Source organism: Pelmatolapia mariae, linkage group LG12, assembly GCF_036321145.2.
Source record: "Pelmatolapia mariae isolate MD_Pm_ZW linkage group LG12, Pm_UMD_F_2, whole genome shotgun sequence".
Taxonomy (NCBI): Eukaryota; Metazoa; Chordata; class Actinopteri; order Cichliformes; family Cichlidae; genus Pelmatolapia; species Pelmatolapia mariae.
Window position 1 is genome coordinate 1,803,608 of NC_086237.1, and position 18,003 is coordinate 1,821,610.

General features: G+C 42.8%; 1 protein-coding gene across 2 annotated transcripts in view; it reads right to left on the bottom strand.

The window, feature by feature from the left end:
* Positions 1 to 1,989: 1,989 nt before the first annotated feature.
* rasgef1ba (RasGEF domain family, member 1Ba) overlaps positions 1,990 to 18,003 on the bottom strand; it is a 115,397-nt gene continuing 99,383 nt past the window's right edge. For both annotated transcript variants that reach the window (XM_063489078.1, XM_063489080.1), the window contains 10 exons: positions 16,504 to 16,719; positions 15,931 to 16,005; positions 14,978 to 15,073; positions 14,320 to 14,422; positions 12,112 to 12,191; positions 10,708 to 10,803; positions 6,837 to 6,932; positions 6,234 to 6,357; positions 5,400 to 5,472; positions 1,990 to 3,471 (listed from right to left, as the gene is read on the bottom strand). In XM_063489078.1, coding sequence (XP_063345148.1) covers positions 3,447 to 3,471; positions 5,400 to 5,472; positions 6,234 to 6,357; positions 6,837 to 6,932; positions 10,708 to 10,803; positions 12,112 to 12,191; positions 14,320 to 14,422; positions 14,978 to 15,073; positions 15,931 to 16,005; positions 16,504 to 16,719 — 984 coding nt within the window. In that variant the 3' untranslated portion in view covers positions 1,990 to 3,446. The remainder of the gene's footprint in view (positions 3,472 to 5,399; positions 5,473 to 6,233; positions 6,358 to 6,836; positions 6,933 to 10,707; positions 10,804 to 12,111; positions 12,192 to 14,319; positions 14,423 to 14,977; positions 15,074 to 15,930; positions 16,006 to 16,503; positions 16,720 to 18,003) is intronic.

Consider the following 18,003-nt stretch of genomic DNA (forward strand, 5'->3'; position numbering starts at 1 on the left):
ATGTGTAGCACAGCACAGTGTAATGTCATCATAGTGATAATAAGCGCTGTGGTTTAATAGTTTTTGATGCAGCATTGTGTGTTGTAGCTCTACTTTAATCGCATCTAACGTGATGCTTTTAGGCACTAATAAAAAAACAACTTCTGTATGTTGCACTGTCTGAATCTGTCTGCATCAAAATGCCGAGTATGTCATCCAGGGATTTATTTTATTTTTTATTTTTTTAAGAGCACTAAGTACCTTTCATTGTCAATTGTACTTCCTTAATTTGGACACTAGATGGAGCCAAATATGCATTCCTATTTTCTGTCTCCTTGCACAAATTCCAAAGTAAAGAGCAGAAATCACAAGCACATTAGCTTTTTTGTTTCTTAACTCAGTCCCTTGAATATTACTAGGTTATAATAATTTATGCAATATTTGATTGTTTTATAATTTTGTAAAGACGTTTCAAAGGAGAGCGATAATATGCGTCTTAAATATATGTGCGTGTAAATGTGCGTTACATTACGCGTAGATTAGATGTGCAGGGGGAAAAAACACGTGCTGGTTTGAGTTTAATGTGAACGTTTACTGTCACCGTCCCGGGAACAACTGGTTTGAGATTCTGCAAAAATAACGAACAAGCATAAGTAGAAGGGATGTAGTCATCAGTTATACACCTGTTCATTCCCTAAGGTGACGAATCTGCTTCGAAACAAATTCATGTCGTCTCAGGTGAGAGATTCGACAATTTTCCACCAAACTGGAGTCATCCTGGTACCAAAAATATGGCACCAACATTTATTTTAGTTCAGTTTATTATTTACCACATTGCACCACATAACTGCTGGGCCTGAAGGTGAAACTCATGCTCTTACTGACCGCTGGAAGAGCATGAAATTCACCCGTTAGTAGAAGCTGAATCCCAAAGCGTCTGTCCACCATGACCCCCCAGAACTGATCTAAACTTCTGATAGTAACCCTATGTAGTAACCAGTTCTCAAAGTGCACTTGGAGATACCACCAAAATTGGTCATTTAAAAAAAAAATAAAATAAAATAATAATAATAATAATAATAATAATAATAATAATATGAAGGTGGCACAAGAGCAGCACCATAACTCAAGGAACAGAACTTTTCATGATGATAAATATTTAAGCAGTGCTGCCTCCTGTGCTCATCCTGACTGCTGACTCTTATGTGACTACCAACGATACTAAATTGAAAAAAATCATAACTCTGAACATTAGCCTTCGTTTTATAGCACTCATTATTACCCCTAACATTACCCCCATTATTACTCTGTGACAAGTAATTGGTAAATATCTTTTTTTTAAAAATGCTTTTTAAAAAATCTGTATTATGAAATGATACTAATGCATACAAAAAGAAACTTGATTTTATTTGAAGAAACGCAATGCTCTTAATACTGAGTTTTCAGAGTGAGAATAGTGACAAGACCAACATTTAACTCTTATTTCTTACTTTAGGGTACCCGGTGACGCCTCGGCCACCTGAGAAAGAAACTCCAAAGTGAGTAAGTGAACCTGTAAGCTGTGCTGTCTCATTGCTGTTCAACAAACTCTTCCAAAAATCACAATGTGCTGGATGTGTACAAGTGAGGCCAAAGTGGAAGCGACTTAAACCTGCATCATTTCTGGTGGCCAGCAGGTGGCAAAAAGATCAGATTGTATAGACGTACATAAGAAAATGATCATCTTAGTTTTCTTTTTTTTAACATTTATGGCCTCAAGTGATAGTTTCAGTTATGATTAAACACAATATGGGGTTTATTTTGGACATGATCATCCAATTTAAAGTTAAATAGATAATAAAGCAGTGTTTGCTTTGGGCTTTGGTTACCTTGTCACTAACCATCAGATTGTGCACAAGTCTCATGGTTGAGAACATCAAAATGTGAGCTTGGCTATGTCCATCTTTTCAATACAGTCTGTGGTCATGAATGCATTTTCCAGAAACTTAACAAACCCACAGAAGTCACTGATAAATTTAAGCCTTTTATTAACTTTTCTCTTTTTAAACACAACTAATTCATTCATAAACAATCCTCTATTCCATTGTAACAGTCCAAATACAAACGATGAGCACGGGGAGAGAAAAAGGAACATACAGTATGTACACAATAAACTACAACAGCACTGTGTGTTGAGGGAGAAGCAGTCAAGGCAAAGCGGACATCAGTCAAAAATATTCAACTTCATACGCTGAGCTAGTACCTTGTAAAATAAGTGTCTAATACAAACTTATATAAAAATATTAAAGTCAGGACTACTTATGCACGTTATGTACCTAGTACAAAATTAAATAACAATAAAATAAGCGTAAATATTGGCATGAGGAGATAACACAAATGTATAAATAAAACATAGAGGAAATGTACTTTATTATGAAAAATAAAAACAAAATGGACATAATTTAACCAGAAAGCCTCAGTTCACATTATTCAGCTGTTTTCTGACTGGACCACCAGGGGGCAGCACCGACACATTTTTTTTCTACGAGAGCAAGGTGGCGCAGGAACAAAAGGAAAGTATGAATGAGAGTCTAGAGGAGCATTTCAGCACAGATAACTGGGAACAATAAGAAACAGACATGAACCCCCCCACCCCATTTTAGCTCACTGCTAAAGGCCTCTGTACGCTTCAAAGGCAAATTTCAAAGCATCCAAAACTCCTGAAGCTTACTGATGCTGCAGTTCCTTTGAAGCATACTGGAACCTTAATCATGTCAAGACAAATGACAAATGAAATGTTACTTCCTGCTTCAGAAAATCTCAATTTTACACAACACAAACAAGAAAAACGACTTTTACATCTTTTCTCAAACGCAGCCAGTGCCTTCTTGTTTTCCTTACGTCACAACAAAAGCTTCAGAAACATGAAGTGAAAGATACTTGGATCTGATACAGTAAAATAATGGCTAGCTTAATGGTAAACAGTGTTATAGGTTAAGGTTTGGGTTCTCTGTACGGAGAACGCTGGCTTGTGGAACCCAGAGTAGCGTTTCTGTTGCGTTAGCCAACCAGCAGCTAACTTTGTAGCTTTAGTGGGGAGAAAAATAAAAGAGGTGGGGAAACAACAGCCCCAACTTTGTTAACACTCACAGGTTCATCAGGGCGCTACGCTTCCAACAAGAAAAAGCACCCCCTTTTTTTTTTTTTTTTTTTTTAAAACTGTGAGGGTTTGTATTGTTTCTTTATAAAACAAAGACTATAAAGTCATACAAAGAGATGAAAAACAGCTGTCCTGAAATGTACAGCACAAAGAGCAAGAGGGTAAGGAAAAGCAGAGCTGGGGCGGGACACCAAATGTCCTCGCCAGCTGAAGCAGAGATTGTCGTTTCCCTTCCAACACGGGGATACTTTGCTTGGACAACAGCGATGCTGACGGGGCACGCGGGCTCACTTGTTGGGTTCGACGTTATTCTGGTTTCTTCAGAGGTTTAGACCCTGCTTAGCAGAGTGGATCTGTGGGGCAAAGAAAGACAGCACTGTTAGAATCTGCAGACTTTCATCACAGCGATGTTTAATGATTGCAGTGCTCAGCCTCTTGCAAAAATGGCTGAGGAATGTGAAGCATGACTGTGCAATTCATTCTTAAGAACCTAAAAAATTAAGGATCCTTGATTTCTGCTCGTTGTCAAATTTTTTACAGTGTACCAACTGTAAATTTTTTACAGTGTACCAATTGCAAAATATCTTGGACGACTTCCATGAATGATTTCCTTTTCCCTGCAGGATGGATGTCTTTAATACGACAGATTTCAGCAAATCTGCTGGAATTTTACAATCCTAAAGTCCAGCACAGCGACCGCCACAGCAACAGTCTGCCTTTAGTGGATTTCCAGGTGTAACGTGTGTGGATATAGGGGGCGACGGGCAGCGCCGGGCACGGCAGCACGTTCTGCTGACGCAGCTCGGCCGGAATAAAGTGACAGATCGTGTCGCAGTGGAGGCAAAGCTCAGGGGACAAACAGGGTTGGCAGGCGCTCAGGAAACGTGACCACACACACTCAAACACACGCGCGCACACACACACTGCTAAGTGGATTCACCCCGCTGGGCTTAACCCAACACTCGCAAGGCTGCCGATCCAAAAACCTGCTCTCACCTTTGACCCCTGCCAGAAGATCTGATTCATACGTCTGTCTGCATGTGGGTGGCTGCGCATGTGTGGGGTCAGTTTGGCGAGCTGAAGCATGGCTGTCACGCTCTGAGTCATGTGGTCACTGTTCATACATACTTGGTGTAGTTTTACATCCATTTTTCCTTTCTTGCATCCACATTTTAAAAAGAAAACTTGCAATCAGGTCCGTGTAAGAGCAGGGTGGAGAAGCTGCACTGGCATTGTCCTTCATATGGCAGAAGTTTCAAAGCTGCCTTTCTTTGGACACTTGGGAGCAGAAATAAGGCCAACGTTGCTGCGAGTGGGGATGTCTGCTAGCGAGTTTAAGGCTGAACTACAACCTAACTACTACTTTTTTCTTTAGTTCACCCAAATAAATTATTAATGTCAGTTACCATTTCCCACGTTAAATTTTACTTCCTTTCATATTGTGCCACCTACCCACCTCTACCTCTACAATGTAACTTAAATAAGTTATAATAAAGGCTAAAAAAACCCCAAATGTTTTTTAAAAAATGGCTTTTGGAGCTGGACCAATCGCTGCTGTACTTCATTAAAGGCTCAAAGAGGAATTCATGAGTTCATCTGCTAACAGAATGAGGATTATCCTGTTCTTAGTGTGAACCTCTAGTGAGAGCTGCAACACTAATGCGAGTCCAAAGAAAGGGCAGAGTGTTTTCTCAGCCATCTGTTGTTTTTACAGCAATTTCTTGTAGTTTAATAACCGAAAACTTAAAATCCGCAAACTTTTCACGGCCACATAAATGAATCTGATCTTAACTGTTCTCAGCGGAGAAGCGACGCATCCCTGACTCAGTTCGTGTCAATTTAACTTCAGCGTGTGATGCTGAAGCGAGAGGAAATATCCCTCCGTCAGCTCTCTGGGGCTTAGAGCCACCTGAACAAAGACATTTTTCTCTCATCCATCTTCTCACACACACACACACACAGTACTGTGTGACAGGAGGGTATGGCGTTATTGCGCACATAAGATGTAATTGTGTGAAAATGACTGATGTCTTTACACGCGCGTGTACAAGCGACGGCGTGGCCTGGAAGACCGATGACAGCCTCTGTGTGTGTTTAATGCATTTATTGAGTAGCGTGAGGGGTCAGCCCCACAGTGTGACCTACATCCCTCTGGGTGTGCCTGGTCAGCGGGGAGACCGGGCAGAGGATGCGGCGTGACAGCCGTGATTGAAAGACTCGAAGCCCCTGAGGGTGAGTGTGTGTGTGCATGCAGAGTGAACGGGGAGGGGTTCATACACACCTCAGAGACTTCCATCTGTCCTTCTCCATGTTGTTCTCAGGACCTTCGCTCTCATATGATGCCAGATACAAAGCTGCAATGAGAAACGGAGCGAGATCATTCAAAGCTGTGACATTTATCTGCCACCTTAACCCATTTTCCCCTCACTCTACTATTTTCTGTAGTAAATGCTGTTGATACTCAAAGCTGATTGGTCAGTTCAGACAGTGCGTTTCAGAGTCGGGAGGATTTTACTCCCTGTCTGTCTCTGATAACACTGCGATAGGAGCCCGAGCCGGTGACAAGACTTTGAAGTGGATTACAGGAGACTGAGACTATCGGTGCCGCTGGAGCACGAGAGGTGATAACGAGGTGTGTGTGGATCTGAGGATTAGTCTCTGCGCTGCTATATTATTATGATTAAGGACAAAGAAGCGGAGGGCACAGTGTACATCATTTTGGTTTCTTCTGTTTCATTCCACACCAACGCTTTATCATTACTGACACAAAGTAACAATTCTCCCTATTAGGGATTTAAAGTAACAAGGTCTGCTTCCTTTGTTTTAAATCTATGACTATCTTAGTATAATTAGAGGTGTTTTCTGTGCTCGTGTAAATGTATTGACATGTATGGCTTTGTCCATTTATTTCCATGTTTACAGACTTGAAATCAAATGGTACGTGCCCCCCAAAAAAGTTACTACACAGCTACACGGGGGGGGGAAAGCACAATTTTTCACTTGTATAGATAAAGTGTCAAGCCAAGCCTTGATTAATGTCTGTAGCTTCATATTTAACATGGACACATTGGTTTCCTTTTTATTTAACATAACCTTTAACGGTCAATGAACTCACCGTCTTCGGTGAATACCGGAGCGGTCAGCAGGTACTGAAGGATCTTGCGATCCTTCTCAAACGGACACTCCACTTTCTTCCAGGTCATGAACTCACTCACTTGTTTGGCGAGCTCCCAGAATTTCTGAAACGGTAACGACACAGGTTGGTTATTCAGAAGGAATCGACATGTTTCAAATGAAAAGACTGCCTTTGAATGAGGTTAGGGGTAGCTCCCCAGTAGCGCCACACTGCGGTACTAGTCAGCTGTTAAAAAGTGTTAATGTGTTCAAATACACTGTATTTATTTCATTACAGAGCAGGATATAGACGTGGTACAGCAGCAGTCTATTTCCAAGAATAGAATCAGTCCTTAAAATAGTCTGATTCGGGGTAGCTGTGACCAACCACGAGTGGAAATGGTGTTTGGTCACTGGTCATCATGGAAACACAGCTGATATTTACACACTCAAGCCTTACTTCTGCATTTCCCAGCAGTCTTTAGAGAAGTGGTAGTAAACAGCCCAAAATGTGTTTCCATGTGTAGTAAACATCGCGACGCTGTCTGACACTGAAAGTCATGTGAGGGGAATCTCCCGTTGGGAAATATCAAATTCAGTTTACCTCAAAGTTGATGTGGCCGTTCTGCAGCCTGTTGGCACATCCCTCGTTGAGGAAGTAGATGTCTTTTATGAGCAGGCTGAAGAAAGGGATGACAATCTGCAGGGCAACGGAAAGAGAAAGGGATTTAATATCAGCGAGCAGATATAAGGGGGATTTCCTTATGACTCGCAGGTGTGTGCTCTTTTCTAAACAGCGATTCAAAAAGGATTATGGTTCACAAAGAGGATCTCTACTTCACAGGAGAAACACACGCACTTCTGTTCAAGTAAAACTCACGAGTTTTCCATCTACAGAAGTCTGTAGCAGGGTGTAAAAATACAACCTGTAGCTAAAAAAAAAAAAAAAAAACAGACAAAAAAAACACCTAATGGGGAAGTGAGTCTGAGGTAAAGAGGTCAGTTTTCCAGAGAAGAAGAATTCCCCTTAAAAGCCACTTAAATAATTCATTGCCATAACTTACAATGATTTAGGTCACTGCATGTCTGTGCCCACACACACACACACACACACGCACACACACGCTGATGTGGAGGAAATAAGGAAGAAGCACCAGCAAGTTGTAAGCTGGTGGGTTATTTAGAGGCTGGCATTTATCATCTGATATGGCTCATAAGCAAAAAATGTTTTATACTGCAGGCTGCTGTAAAGTGGCACACTGACCTATAAAACTCCTCAGTCTGTCACCTCTCTCCTCACTGTCCCCACCCAACATTAAACATTCATGGCGGTGGAGCTTTCAAAGGAGCAACTGAAGGAAAAGCAACACACTGAGCTCTTCTTCAAACCTACATTTGTGTTGTACTTTCTATTATTCATACAAAGTCACTGTGTCAGACGTTGTACTTGTACAAGCCGCCCACACCCTTTGTTTTTAGTTCTTCCCACAAAATCATTTTTCAAGCCAAGCCAGCGACTCTCGCTCATGTGCTTTTTGTTCCTCGTGTTCTTCTAAAGCTGCTCTTGGCCGGCTCGGATTGCACGCCTGTTTGTGTGAAATTATGTCTCCACACCATCCTTTGACAAAAGTTGGGTGCAGCTGACTTGCATTTAACGAAGCCTCAGTGAAGTCACAAAGTCAGAACATCAAGTACAGCGAGGGGTCTGCAGGGGCAGGATGTTTACAAGAGCCTGCTTGTGTGCGTGATCTGAGGGCTGTGGTCATGCATACTGCACGCACACACACACACACACGCACACACGCACGCACACACGCACGCACACACGCACACACACACACACACACGCGCGCGCACACACACACACGCACACGGAGAGTTTAAGGAAAAAAAGCCTGCAGGAGCTGAAAGGAAGTCGTTTTCACAGCTGGACATGAGAAGGTGTTAAAGGCCTGGAAGCAGAAGGGAGGCTGGATTTTGTAGCAAAATTAAATCTACCTTAAGTTGATGAAATGTGCAACATTTCTATAATAGACTGGGTGAATGTTATCATCTAAAGGTGACTGAATCAACCGAATACAGTTGCTTTAAAATGGGGATTGCAATTGGTCCAAACAATTAATCCACAGCTATGTCGATACGAGCAATGATGAAACCACTGACAAATTAAGAAAACATTTGTAAGCTTGTAACAATCCAGTGTGCTGCTGGGAAACCTTGGGTTTATAACATCCATGTGGATGTTATTTTGAAGCCTTGATAATACTCTGTTGATGACATGCAGACGGAGAGCTGGATACCTGACGGCCAAGTAGTCGTTCCTGGTATATCCACCTGAGTGCATCGCTCAGACCCGAGCAGGCGCCTTCCTGAGCATTGTCGCAGACCTTACCACCACATCAAGTTAAACATTAAACTTTAAACCTTAACATTAAACCTAAGGTGTTACCCTGGCCTCCCAACTCTCCACATCTGACCTACTCGATACTCGGTCGAGCAGTTCTCTTTGTGTCATTTACATCCCCCAACCAAGAGAAGAATGCAGCTAGGTAAACATTACATCCGAGCCGAGGGTCACACCGTTAATGGTACAGGCAATATTTATTCTGCACAACTGTGTAGAAGATAATAGTTCTTACATAAAACAAATAGCACTGCAGGTGAGGGAAAAACTATGTCAAATTTTATTTTGGGGTGAAATGTCCCTTTATTTTTTTAATTTACTGTCTCCATCTGATTAAAACAAGTCTTAGAAGAAGAGCCTGCAATGCAACTTTGTCCAAACTGGAGCTGTCTCCACATTCTTCCTTATAAAATATCTCACAATAGTTGCTACACAACCAAACACGATCCACCGAGTCTGGTTTAGATCAGCTGTTCGGCATTTTGTTAACATGTTATTTCAAGCAAATGAGCCAACATAGCAACAAGTGTTGGATCGTTAAATCTTTTCTGTCCTCACTGCAAAGAACAAAACCTACAGCAAGAATAGGCCGAAACACGTCGTCAGACTGAAGCACTGTGAGTGCCTGACGGAGACTATAAACACCCCCCCACCCAAAAGGAGAGGTCACAAGCAGGAACATACCAGACTTCTTGGGAACTTTCCATTTCATGACCCTGACCTCTTGTACTGGACTGTTTGCATATCTTTGCTCCAAAAAAAGGGGGGACATCCCTCACGAACCACAGGGAGCTGCACACACATTGACAGTACACTTTGTCTCCATTAAATAAAAACACCTTTTTTTAAACATGATGACGGGACGAGAGGCTGACCACTAATGTCTGGCAGCCCACGAGCTTCGGGGCGGATCGCATTCGGTCAGGGTGGGTCGAAGCAGCAGAGAACGCTATGTGATCTGGCAGGAGGCCATGTTTTCGTTTCATTCCAAAGCATTTTTGATGAGGAAGAAACTCAGACCCTCCTCATGTTTTGACCCTCATAACTTGACCTCTGCGTCCCCTCTGCACTACACCGTTATGTAACCTCCGCCCCTCTGCAGTCCTCCCCGGAGGCTGCTGATGCTGTAAATATCACGGGAACACACTGTGCAGACGATTTCAAGATACGCCGGTTTGGTTCTCTGCACTGCCTCAAACACTTCCTTCCACGTCACAGTGCATGAGAATAAAGTCTGAGATAAGGTCTCCACTTTTTACATAACTGCAGTCAAGCGTAATACGTCCCTGCTGTGACACACGTCACCACTGAAAGGTCACGACAGCTGTCAAGTGGTTTATAGTAAGACACCGAGCCACCATTCACTATAAGTTTCTCTGACTGTTTACATGAATTGTAAACCAAAGTCTGGTGTTCACATGTCCAGCTGTTCAAACTGTTGGGGTCTGCATAAACACTGGCTGCTTGATGTGTCAGTATCAAGCAGCAAACTCCAAAAACTGCAATTCTTTGACTGGCCACTTGAGGCTGAATCCAATCCTCATAGATTCCCAGTCTTAAAATGCCCAACTTAAGAAAATAAAAAACAAACAAAAACAAATTTACATCCTGATATTAACTAAATGATCAGTGGCAAAGACATGCCTGTCCTCGAAGTTTGTGGTTCACTTCTGGTGAGCGATATTCTTTATTATTTTTATTAAGGTGTCACTTCGCACCAATTAGCAGATGTCTTTGTCCACAATCCACCGTGTGACATCACCATGGTTGCGTCCATCTTTTAATAAAGGTCTGTTATTCAGTACGAAAATATCTGTCATCTTTTTGGCAAAGAGAAATAAATAATTGGAATCGCAGCTTTTCCCAGAATTGTGAATCCGATGCAACAAATGTTGCGCTTCAAATGTCATCGTCCATATTTACTTTGCTTTCTTTCTGCCCGCCACAAGGCGTTCAGATGGGAGCTGAACTACAGGTGAACCAGTTGGAAAGTTAAGATTACATTTAAATATTCAGAAGACAATCTCTCATAAACACGCCACCACCAAATGCGGGAACATTAAGGCCTCACCTTCTCTCTGCTGCTGTTGGCGGTGATTGATCTCTGCGTGGCTCCTCTCAGTGCTGTTCTGTAGTTATAGAAATTGCTGGAAGGATCCATCTGGTGCTGTGGAGAGACAAATACAGAGTCAGTGTGAGCACAGACCTCTGAAATGTGAGTGGATCTGATGGCCCAAAAAGCCGGCGATTACATGTGTTTCGGCTTAACACCAGTGGAAGTGCTAACTCTGTGCCTGGATAATACTAGCTGACAAGAAAGTGAAAGCCGCTGAAGGAAACTCTGAAACTTGAACACATCTTCAGTGAAAATTATATAAAATGTGATTTTATTATTAGTTTTAGTTTTCACCATGATGACCAAGTATCCTCAAGTTTCAAATATTGTGACATAGGATGTAGTCACATCAAGAAACAGACGATGCCATTGGGTCTGTGACTTTCAACAAACTAAGCAGCAAATTAACTCAAACACAAAGTTTGGGATTCACCTAAAAGAAATCCTCAGAGGGACAAAAGATAAAGATAAAAGGAGAGCATCAAGAAGGGTGGGACTGACAAAAGGAACAAGAGACAGCAGAAGAGGAAAGACGTGGATGATCTCCAGTGAGACGTGAAGAAAACCTAAAGAACTCGAGTCTTTGAAACCCTTTCAGGTCTCGCAGAGCGTCCCAGACTCACTCGTCAGATCTCCTATTTCAAAAGGGCCGACTGATGGCCCGGTGGGCTCACTGAACGTATTCTTGCGGTATGCTGGGTTTTCTCACACACCTCGGGGAGGAAGGCAGGGTTGCGTGATTTGCACACCCAGTTACACCTTAACATCTGGTCCTCCCGGCTGCTGGACTCCATTTATTTCCACCTGATCCCGACAGAATCATCAAATTCCCCCTTATTTTTCTTCCAGAATGTACCAAGAGCAATCATAGGTATTCATTTTTTGTTCTTTTCTGCACTTTGCATGTTCTGACTTTAAAAAACTGAACCTTCAGACTCAGATGTTCCAGAAAAAGTCTGTTGCTTTACCATATAATCATACTAAACTTGGAAAAGGCTATCATGTGCTTTGGTTTAAGAGAAAGGCTTCAACTAGCTCAGTTCTGAAGACTTTCCAATGAGAGTCTCTGTTTTTACTGGATTTATGAGCGATCTTAGTCATGGACAGCAAACCCTTTATTCTCCCACTCAGATCCACGCTTGCAAAAGCTTTCAGCATGACCCTGTTTTTCTCTCTTACCCAATAAATCACTGACAGCAGTAGCTCCCCCGCAAACCCACAACTAGATTTGTCATAAGTGTTTACCACAACACTGCCACTACGCGTGGGAAAAACTTGAGTTAAATTATTAAAAGTGAGAATATAAAACACTCATTTCCTGAGCGCTGGTCAAAGTAAATCTCTTTTATACAAACTCACCTCTAGAATATCAAACTTGGCTGTTTTGACTTTGCTCCAGGTCTTCTTCAGCCGTGACACCGGACTCATGTTCATCCCAGCTGCAACACAAACACACACAAAAACAAAGGCCATGAGAGAGAGATCACACGTCCGTGCAAACACGATCGCATTAACACATGGCATTTTCCCCATTCAGCCAGACAGACGCACATCCCCCTCCACCCTTCCTCCCCCCCTCTGCCTCCCCTTCTCTTTCTTTACGTTGCTTCTTCTGGTGCAGCAGGGCAGCAGGAACAATAGAGTTAACACACGCCTTGTTTCCCCTCCCAGCACTCTGCTTCCCATATGGTAATCCTCTGTGTGTGCCCGGTGCAGGTTCAGGCAGCGAAGGGTCACCAACAGAGCAGAACACCAACACAAAAACAGCCCTGGGGTACTCTAAAGAACTTCACAGACAGAAATATAAAACTCGAAACCGCGAAGCCTCGTGCTCTCCCTGAACTCACTTTGATTCCCAGCAGACAGTTTGGCTTTTACACAGCACCGAGGGACGGAAGCGAATGCAGGCCGAACCACGGAGGCATGTGACACTGTGTGTCAGAACGTGTGCTGCCTGGGAAACGGCTCCATCCACTCACAAAGAGACCAGTGTGAAGAAGGACAGATGTTAGCTGTAGTGGTCCCTCTGGGACACATACGCCCCCTATACGAGATGATTATTATACCGTTAATGTCTTCTTCTTTTCAGCGCAGTCACAATGTCGCCAATGACAAGAAGACACACTGACAGTTGGGGGTTTTTGTTGTTTTTTTAATGAATTAAATGGTCACTTAACTCCAAGGCCGATTCTAGCCATGCAGTAGTTTAGATAATAATGCCCTTCTTTTTCTTTTCTGATCCAGTTTAGACAGGAAGGAAAACCAAATCTGGATTTTTCAAAACCTGAAAAAATAAATGTATTTGCTCACCGAGACTTAGCTGATGGTAAATGATCTTTATGGGGGGGTAATAACCCTTTAAAAGCATCACAAATACAGTGTCCCTGGAGACGAGGCTGGTGTAGAAGGATTTGCCTGTGGCTCTCTTCCTCGCCGTCTCAGGGGAGGACAGAGGACAGCTGGCACTCCAATATCCTCTCCTCCCTTTCTCCCTCCCTCTTCCCCTGTGTGCTCACACTCTCTGGTCAGTGCTGACCATCTGCCCGGTTTATGCCCTCTTCCAGTCCCGAGTCCGCTCCCTGTTTGTAGTGGACGCAAAGACTCTCCACCCGCCCTCAGGCCCGCACCGATGACCAGACACGCTCTCCTCTAAATCCTCTGAGACTCAGAGAGTCTTCTAACCTCTTAGGCCTCGGTGTTTTTCTCATTTCTGATCTGGAATCAACCTGGTTACTTTTATTGAAACTGATCTTCTTTTTAGAGACACGTTAACACCTGCAGCTGTTTAGTACAACCCGGGTATGCTCCACAATGGGCAGAATGTGGAGAGAAATTACATAGAAAAGGCGGAAATATCAATTTCTCTACTGAAAGTAACCTCAAAAGACCAGGATACAATATGCTTATAGTTCAGCCATTGTACAGAGTGAAGAATGGAAACCCCATCAGTGATACGCCTCGAGTTCAGCAACTATTGGCTTGATAATTCACACTCTGTCCTGCAATTTTATACCTTTTGGACCTTTTCAAAAGCGCAGACACTGGAAGTAGGGACAATAGGTTCATAAATTACAATGTGCAGACTTTGCAGTGACTATATAAGAGTGCGTTTGATTCTGTAAGTACAAGCAGACGGAGCAGAAAGCCATGGGAAAAACTGTCTGAGTGACCAAAGAACAAATTCCATCAAGACAATTATCTGCATGAACTCCGCTCCATCTGCTGCCAAGTTTCACTCATAATATTAAACTGAAGAAAATTACATAAGGTGGAAATGAACTGAGACAATGTCAGGAGAGGTTACTGCCACGGGGCGACTGCACCGCAGCATGAACAAAACAAACAAACTGCAATTTATAGCACTAATCAAATTTATGATGATGCCCACAAGACAACAAGCTCTGTGCAGGGGCCTACACAGGAGGAAGCAAGTGCAGAGTGCACGTCTGAATGAGGAAAGTGCAAAGCATCACCTTGTGGGAACAATCGCTTCAGGTTTTGTGCAGCAATGAAACAAAACTATAAAGCACTTTATCTCAGAGAGAAAAAAAGAGAACTCCAACTCACATATGATGGCCATGAGAGAGTTAAAGTTGCCGATGTTGAAGCATTCCCGTGCCACGTCGATGAAGAACTCGATGACTCGGGCTCGGTGCTTCTTTTTCCCCGGCTGTTAACAAAATGGAGAACATTAAAAACTGCATTAAGCCTCAGCTTTATTTCCAACAAACACATTTACCAAACAGCGAAGTGCTGTTCCCTGAAAAGGTTGTAATCATTGTCGGGGACGATGGCTGGTAAAGTGCTATGTACAAAGTAATAAAGTTTGCTTGTACAATTCAAGATCACAGATTGGAGTTTTTGTTTCTTTCTTTATTTTATTTGACAAGCATGAAAAGTGTTTATTTAGCTTGTCCCAGACACTGCAGCCTTGTTCAACCTTGTTTTAGGGAACTTCCTCTTTCAGCTGAACTTTTGGGACATGAAAGCTACGTCCATCTTTTATTTACAGCCTATGGTTTGGCCACATTTTAATGTAGTACGCAAGAATCTAGTGTAAACTGAGCTGTGAACATTTCTTTGGGTACTTCATTCACTAAACAATTATCTGAAAAATTAACCTTGCGATTTTATCCCTAATGAAGATAACAGTGGTTGTGTACCATCAACAATCCGCCTTCATTAGCAGTGAAGTTTATTGTTTGGCTTGCTGTTTGTTACCTACCATGCAGATCTCTGTAGCCACCAGATAACTGAGTCTGTTGAACCAGTCGACATAAGCCTCCAGGTTGCTGGCCTTTTTGTGATCACTGAAGCAATTCTGCAGAAAAACCCAAAGAAAACCCACCTTCAGTTAGAAGAAAGCAAAGCCAGTTCATGTCAATCGATTCAACAAATTAAAAAAATAAAAATAAATGAGTGGACCTGTGCAGCCAATAATACTAAGCTTCCCCCTGCTTTTCATCTATAAGCACAATAGTGGTCAATGTTATTCACATTATGCATGCTGGCTCTTTGTGTGGATTCCTCTTGATGTAATTCCACACATTCCTCTAGCCTTACGCCACTCGCGCCCATGCCGAGTTCCCGCCACTGAACACGTCGCTTTTTATGCAGACAGACTGAGTTATCCCCGTGTTTTCAAGTGGCTCGTTGGGGGTACGAGGCAAGCTAGCCTAAAAGAACAAAGGCAACCTTAACCCCCATCACCCTGGCTTCCAAAAAACTGGCCCGTTGCCTAGCAGCCAAACGCCAGAAAAGAGACCACACCGCCCCAAAACACACACACACACACACACACACACACACACACACACACACACACCTTACCAATGCAAACCCTTGGCAGTAGTGGTTGCTAGGAGATGGGGTGCATGCATGCCCATCTAATCCAGACACTGGGATGATTTGAGGAAATTGTCGGTGAGGTGTGATTGAGTGTGTGAGGGGAGCGGATATGTGGTCTGCTGCTAACGTCTGCAAATAACCTGCCCTCACTTTGACCCATGCGGCAGGCAGTTACTGCGCTGTGTAAACTTAACATCCTTCTGGAAGAGAAACTAGGCCATCGGAGACAAATCAAGTCTACACACCAGATTTCAGCCAGAAAAAAAAAATTGCATAACTACTGTATGTGTTTTCTATCTGCTGATGTATTCTGAAGCATGCAGACATTACCTTATCATTATCCAGAGGGTCTTTCTGGACGAAAGCCTGGACGAATTCTTCAGGTCCGATGTAACTCAGTCTTTCCTGAAAAGGGAAAAAAAAAAAAAATCTCTGAGAATCCACGAACAGTTTGCATCACACCAGGACCGTAAAAGGTTTAGTCACCAGATGGTTTTCCCTACTTGTTCAAAGTTAGTTTGGGATTATCTTGCATCATTAAAACCTACATTTTATCCCCCTTTCTAGAACCTTTGTAAAAAAAACCCAGATTAAACCCTGTTTTTCACATTGATTTAGCTGATATGTAATGACTGTGGTTAAGCAGCACTGTTTCAAATCAATCCTGCGGGAGGTCAGATACAGGAGGACCTCGGTCACCACACTGATTTATCAGTCCATCACAGAGATCTGGTCCTGCTCTGACACGCGTCGCCCTCTCTGATATCGATCTGGCCTGCTTTTCTTTGAGTTCTGTGTGTGTCTCAGTGGTGCGATTTCAGACTGCTCCTTGGAAGGTCACATTTAGAGCTTACTTCAAAATAAATGACATTTAAACAGATTTTTAAGAACTGCTTCTCTTACCAGCTCTATGTGTGTGAGCTGCTGGGCGACGGTAAAGGGGTCATTGCAGATAGACAGCAGGTCTCTCTGCATAGCTGCCTGAGGCTTCGCTTTTAGAACCGTGAGCCTCTCAGCCGCAGTGGCGTTGATTTTGCCCAGCGCCTCCTCGTACTGGCTGAGCACCGTCAACCTCCTGATGAGGCCCTGGCTCATCTGGCTGACTGCCTTCCTGTAAATCTGTGAGGAGAAAGAAGGAAATCTGTTTGCTGGAACTCAGTTTTAGGTTAGTATGCCATCTGTCAGGAACTTTAGCTTTACTAGCATCTTCAGAAACAGTACTGGGTATCAAATGAAGCTTGTTTTCACATGGTGAATTCTCTTTGGATTATTAAAGGACACCCAACTCTTAACCTTGTACTTTAACTTAGCTTGTTTTGCGTTCCAGGGTGGTGCGGGTGATGAAAGATGCAAGTTCACAGTCCAGAGTCACAGAACAGCCATCAAAGTGTAAATTGCAGAAAAATAAGCCTTTTTTCATTTACTAAAATATCAATCACAATGTTACACAAAATTCTTCCTGCCAGGTTTATTAATAATTCTCATCAGCTCATGGGGAATAGGGCAGGGGACTCTCGGCTTACTGGCTGAGAGGTCATCTTATTTTGAAACTTTCCTGTGACTCAAACAGGCCACGATTAGATAACAGTTTCCTCTCTGCCCCACTTTAGCATAGAAGTTGTATAAGACGGCCGGTCGAGGGAAAGAGAACATGTGTATCTGATTTTGTGTATGATGAGAAGGCTGAATGATCCCAAGCACCCCTTCAAGGCCACATCTCTCCTCTCTGAACTTTCTGCCAATTCAGCCTCCAGAATCTGGGATCTACAACAAGACCAAGTTCAACAGGGGTGGGAAAGAACACCCAAGCCTTATAATGGATGTGGAGGGCTGGATGTCTAAACAGCAATCAAGTATGACGAGTCTGTGCTGCACTCAGACATTGGGGATAAAAATGAGCGGGCTTTCATCGCTCTGCTGGAAACAGTCAAGGCGGGACCTTTTTCTGAAATTCACTTCCCAGGGCGCAACTAATGCATCTGTCTGTGGGTGATGTGGCTGTGATAGGTGCAATGACACATGAAGAGACACATTCATGTGTCAGCCAATCAGCTGTGGCTCTGTGGACACTGCAGTTTTTGGCAAGGGGTGATTGCCAGAATGAAAAATGAAACTGCAGAGAGAAAAATCAGGTTTTATGTAGGAGTGCACCAGAACTGCAAACACAGAGGGAAAAAAAAACCATATATTTTCATCTGAAGCACAGAAAATAACAAAGAAAAGGTCCTAACAAGATCACGACAGCATGCAAATCAAAAACTGTGCTGTAGATTCTCAACAAACAGTGAAAAATGCCAAAATCAGATTTTTGATACTTGCCAATTATTTTTAGATTGCTGCTTACAGTTTGAAGACATTAATTAGTCCCAAACTTAAAAAAAAAGATGTCTGAACAGGAAAAAA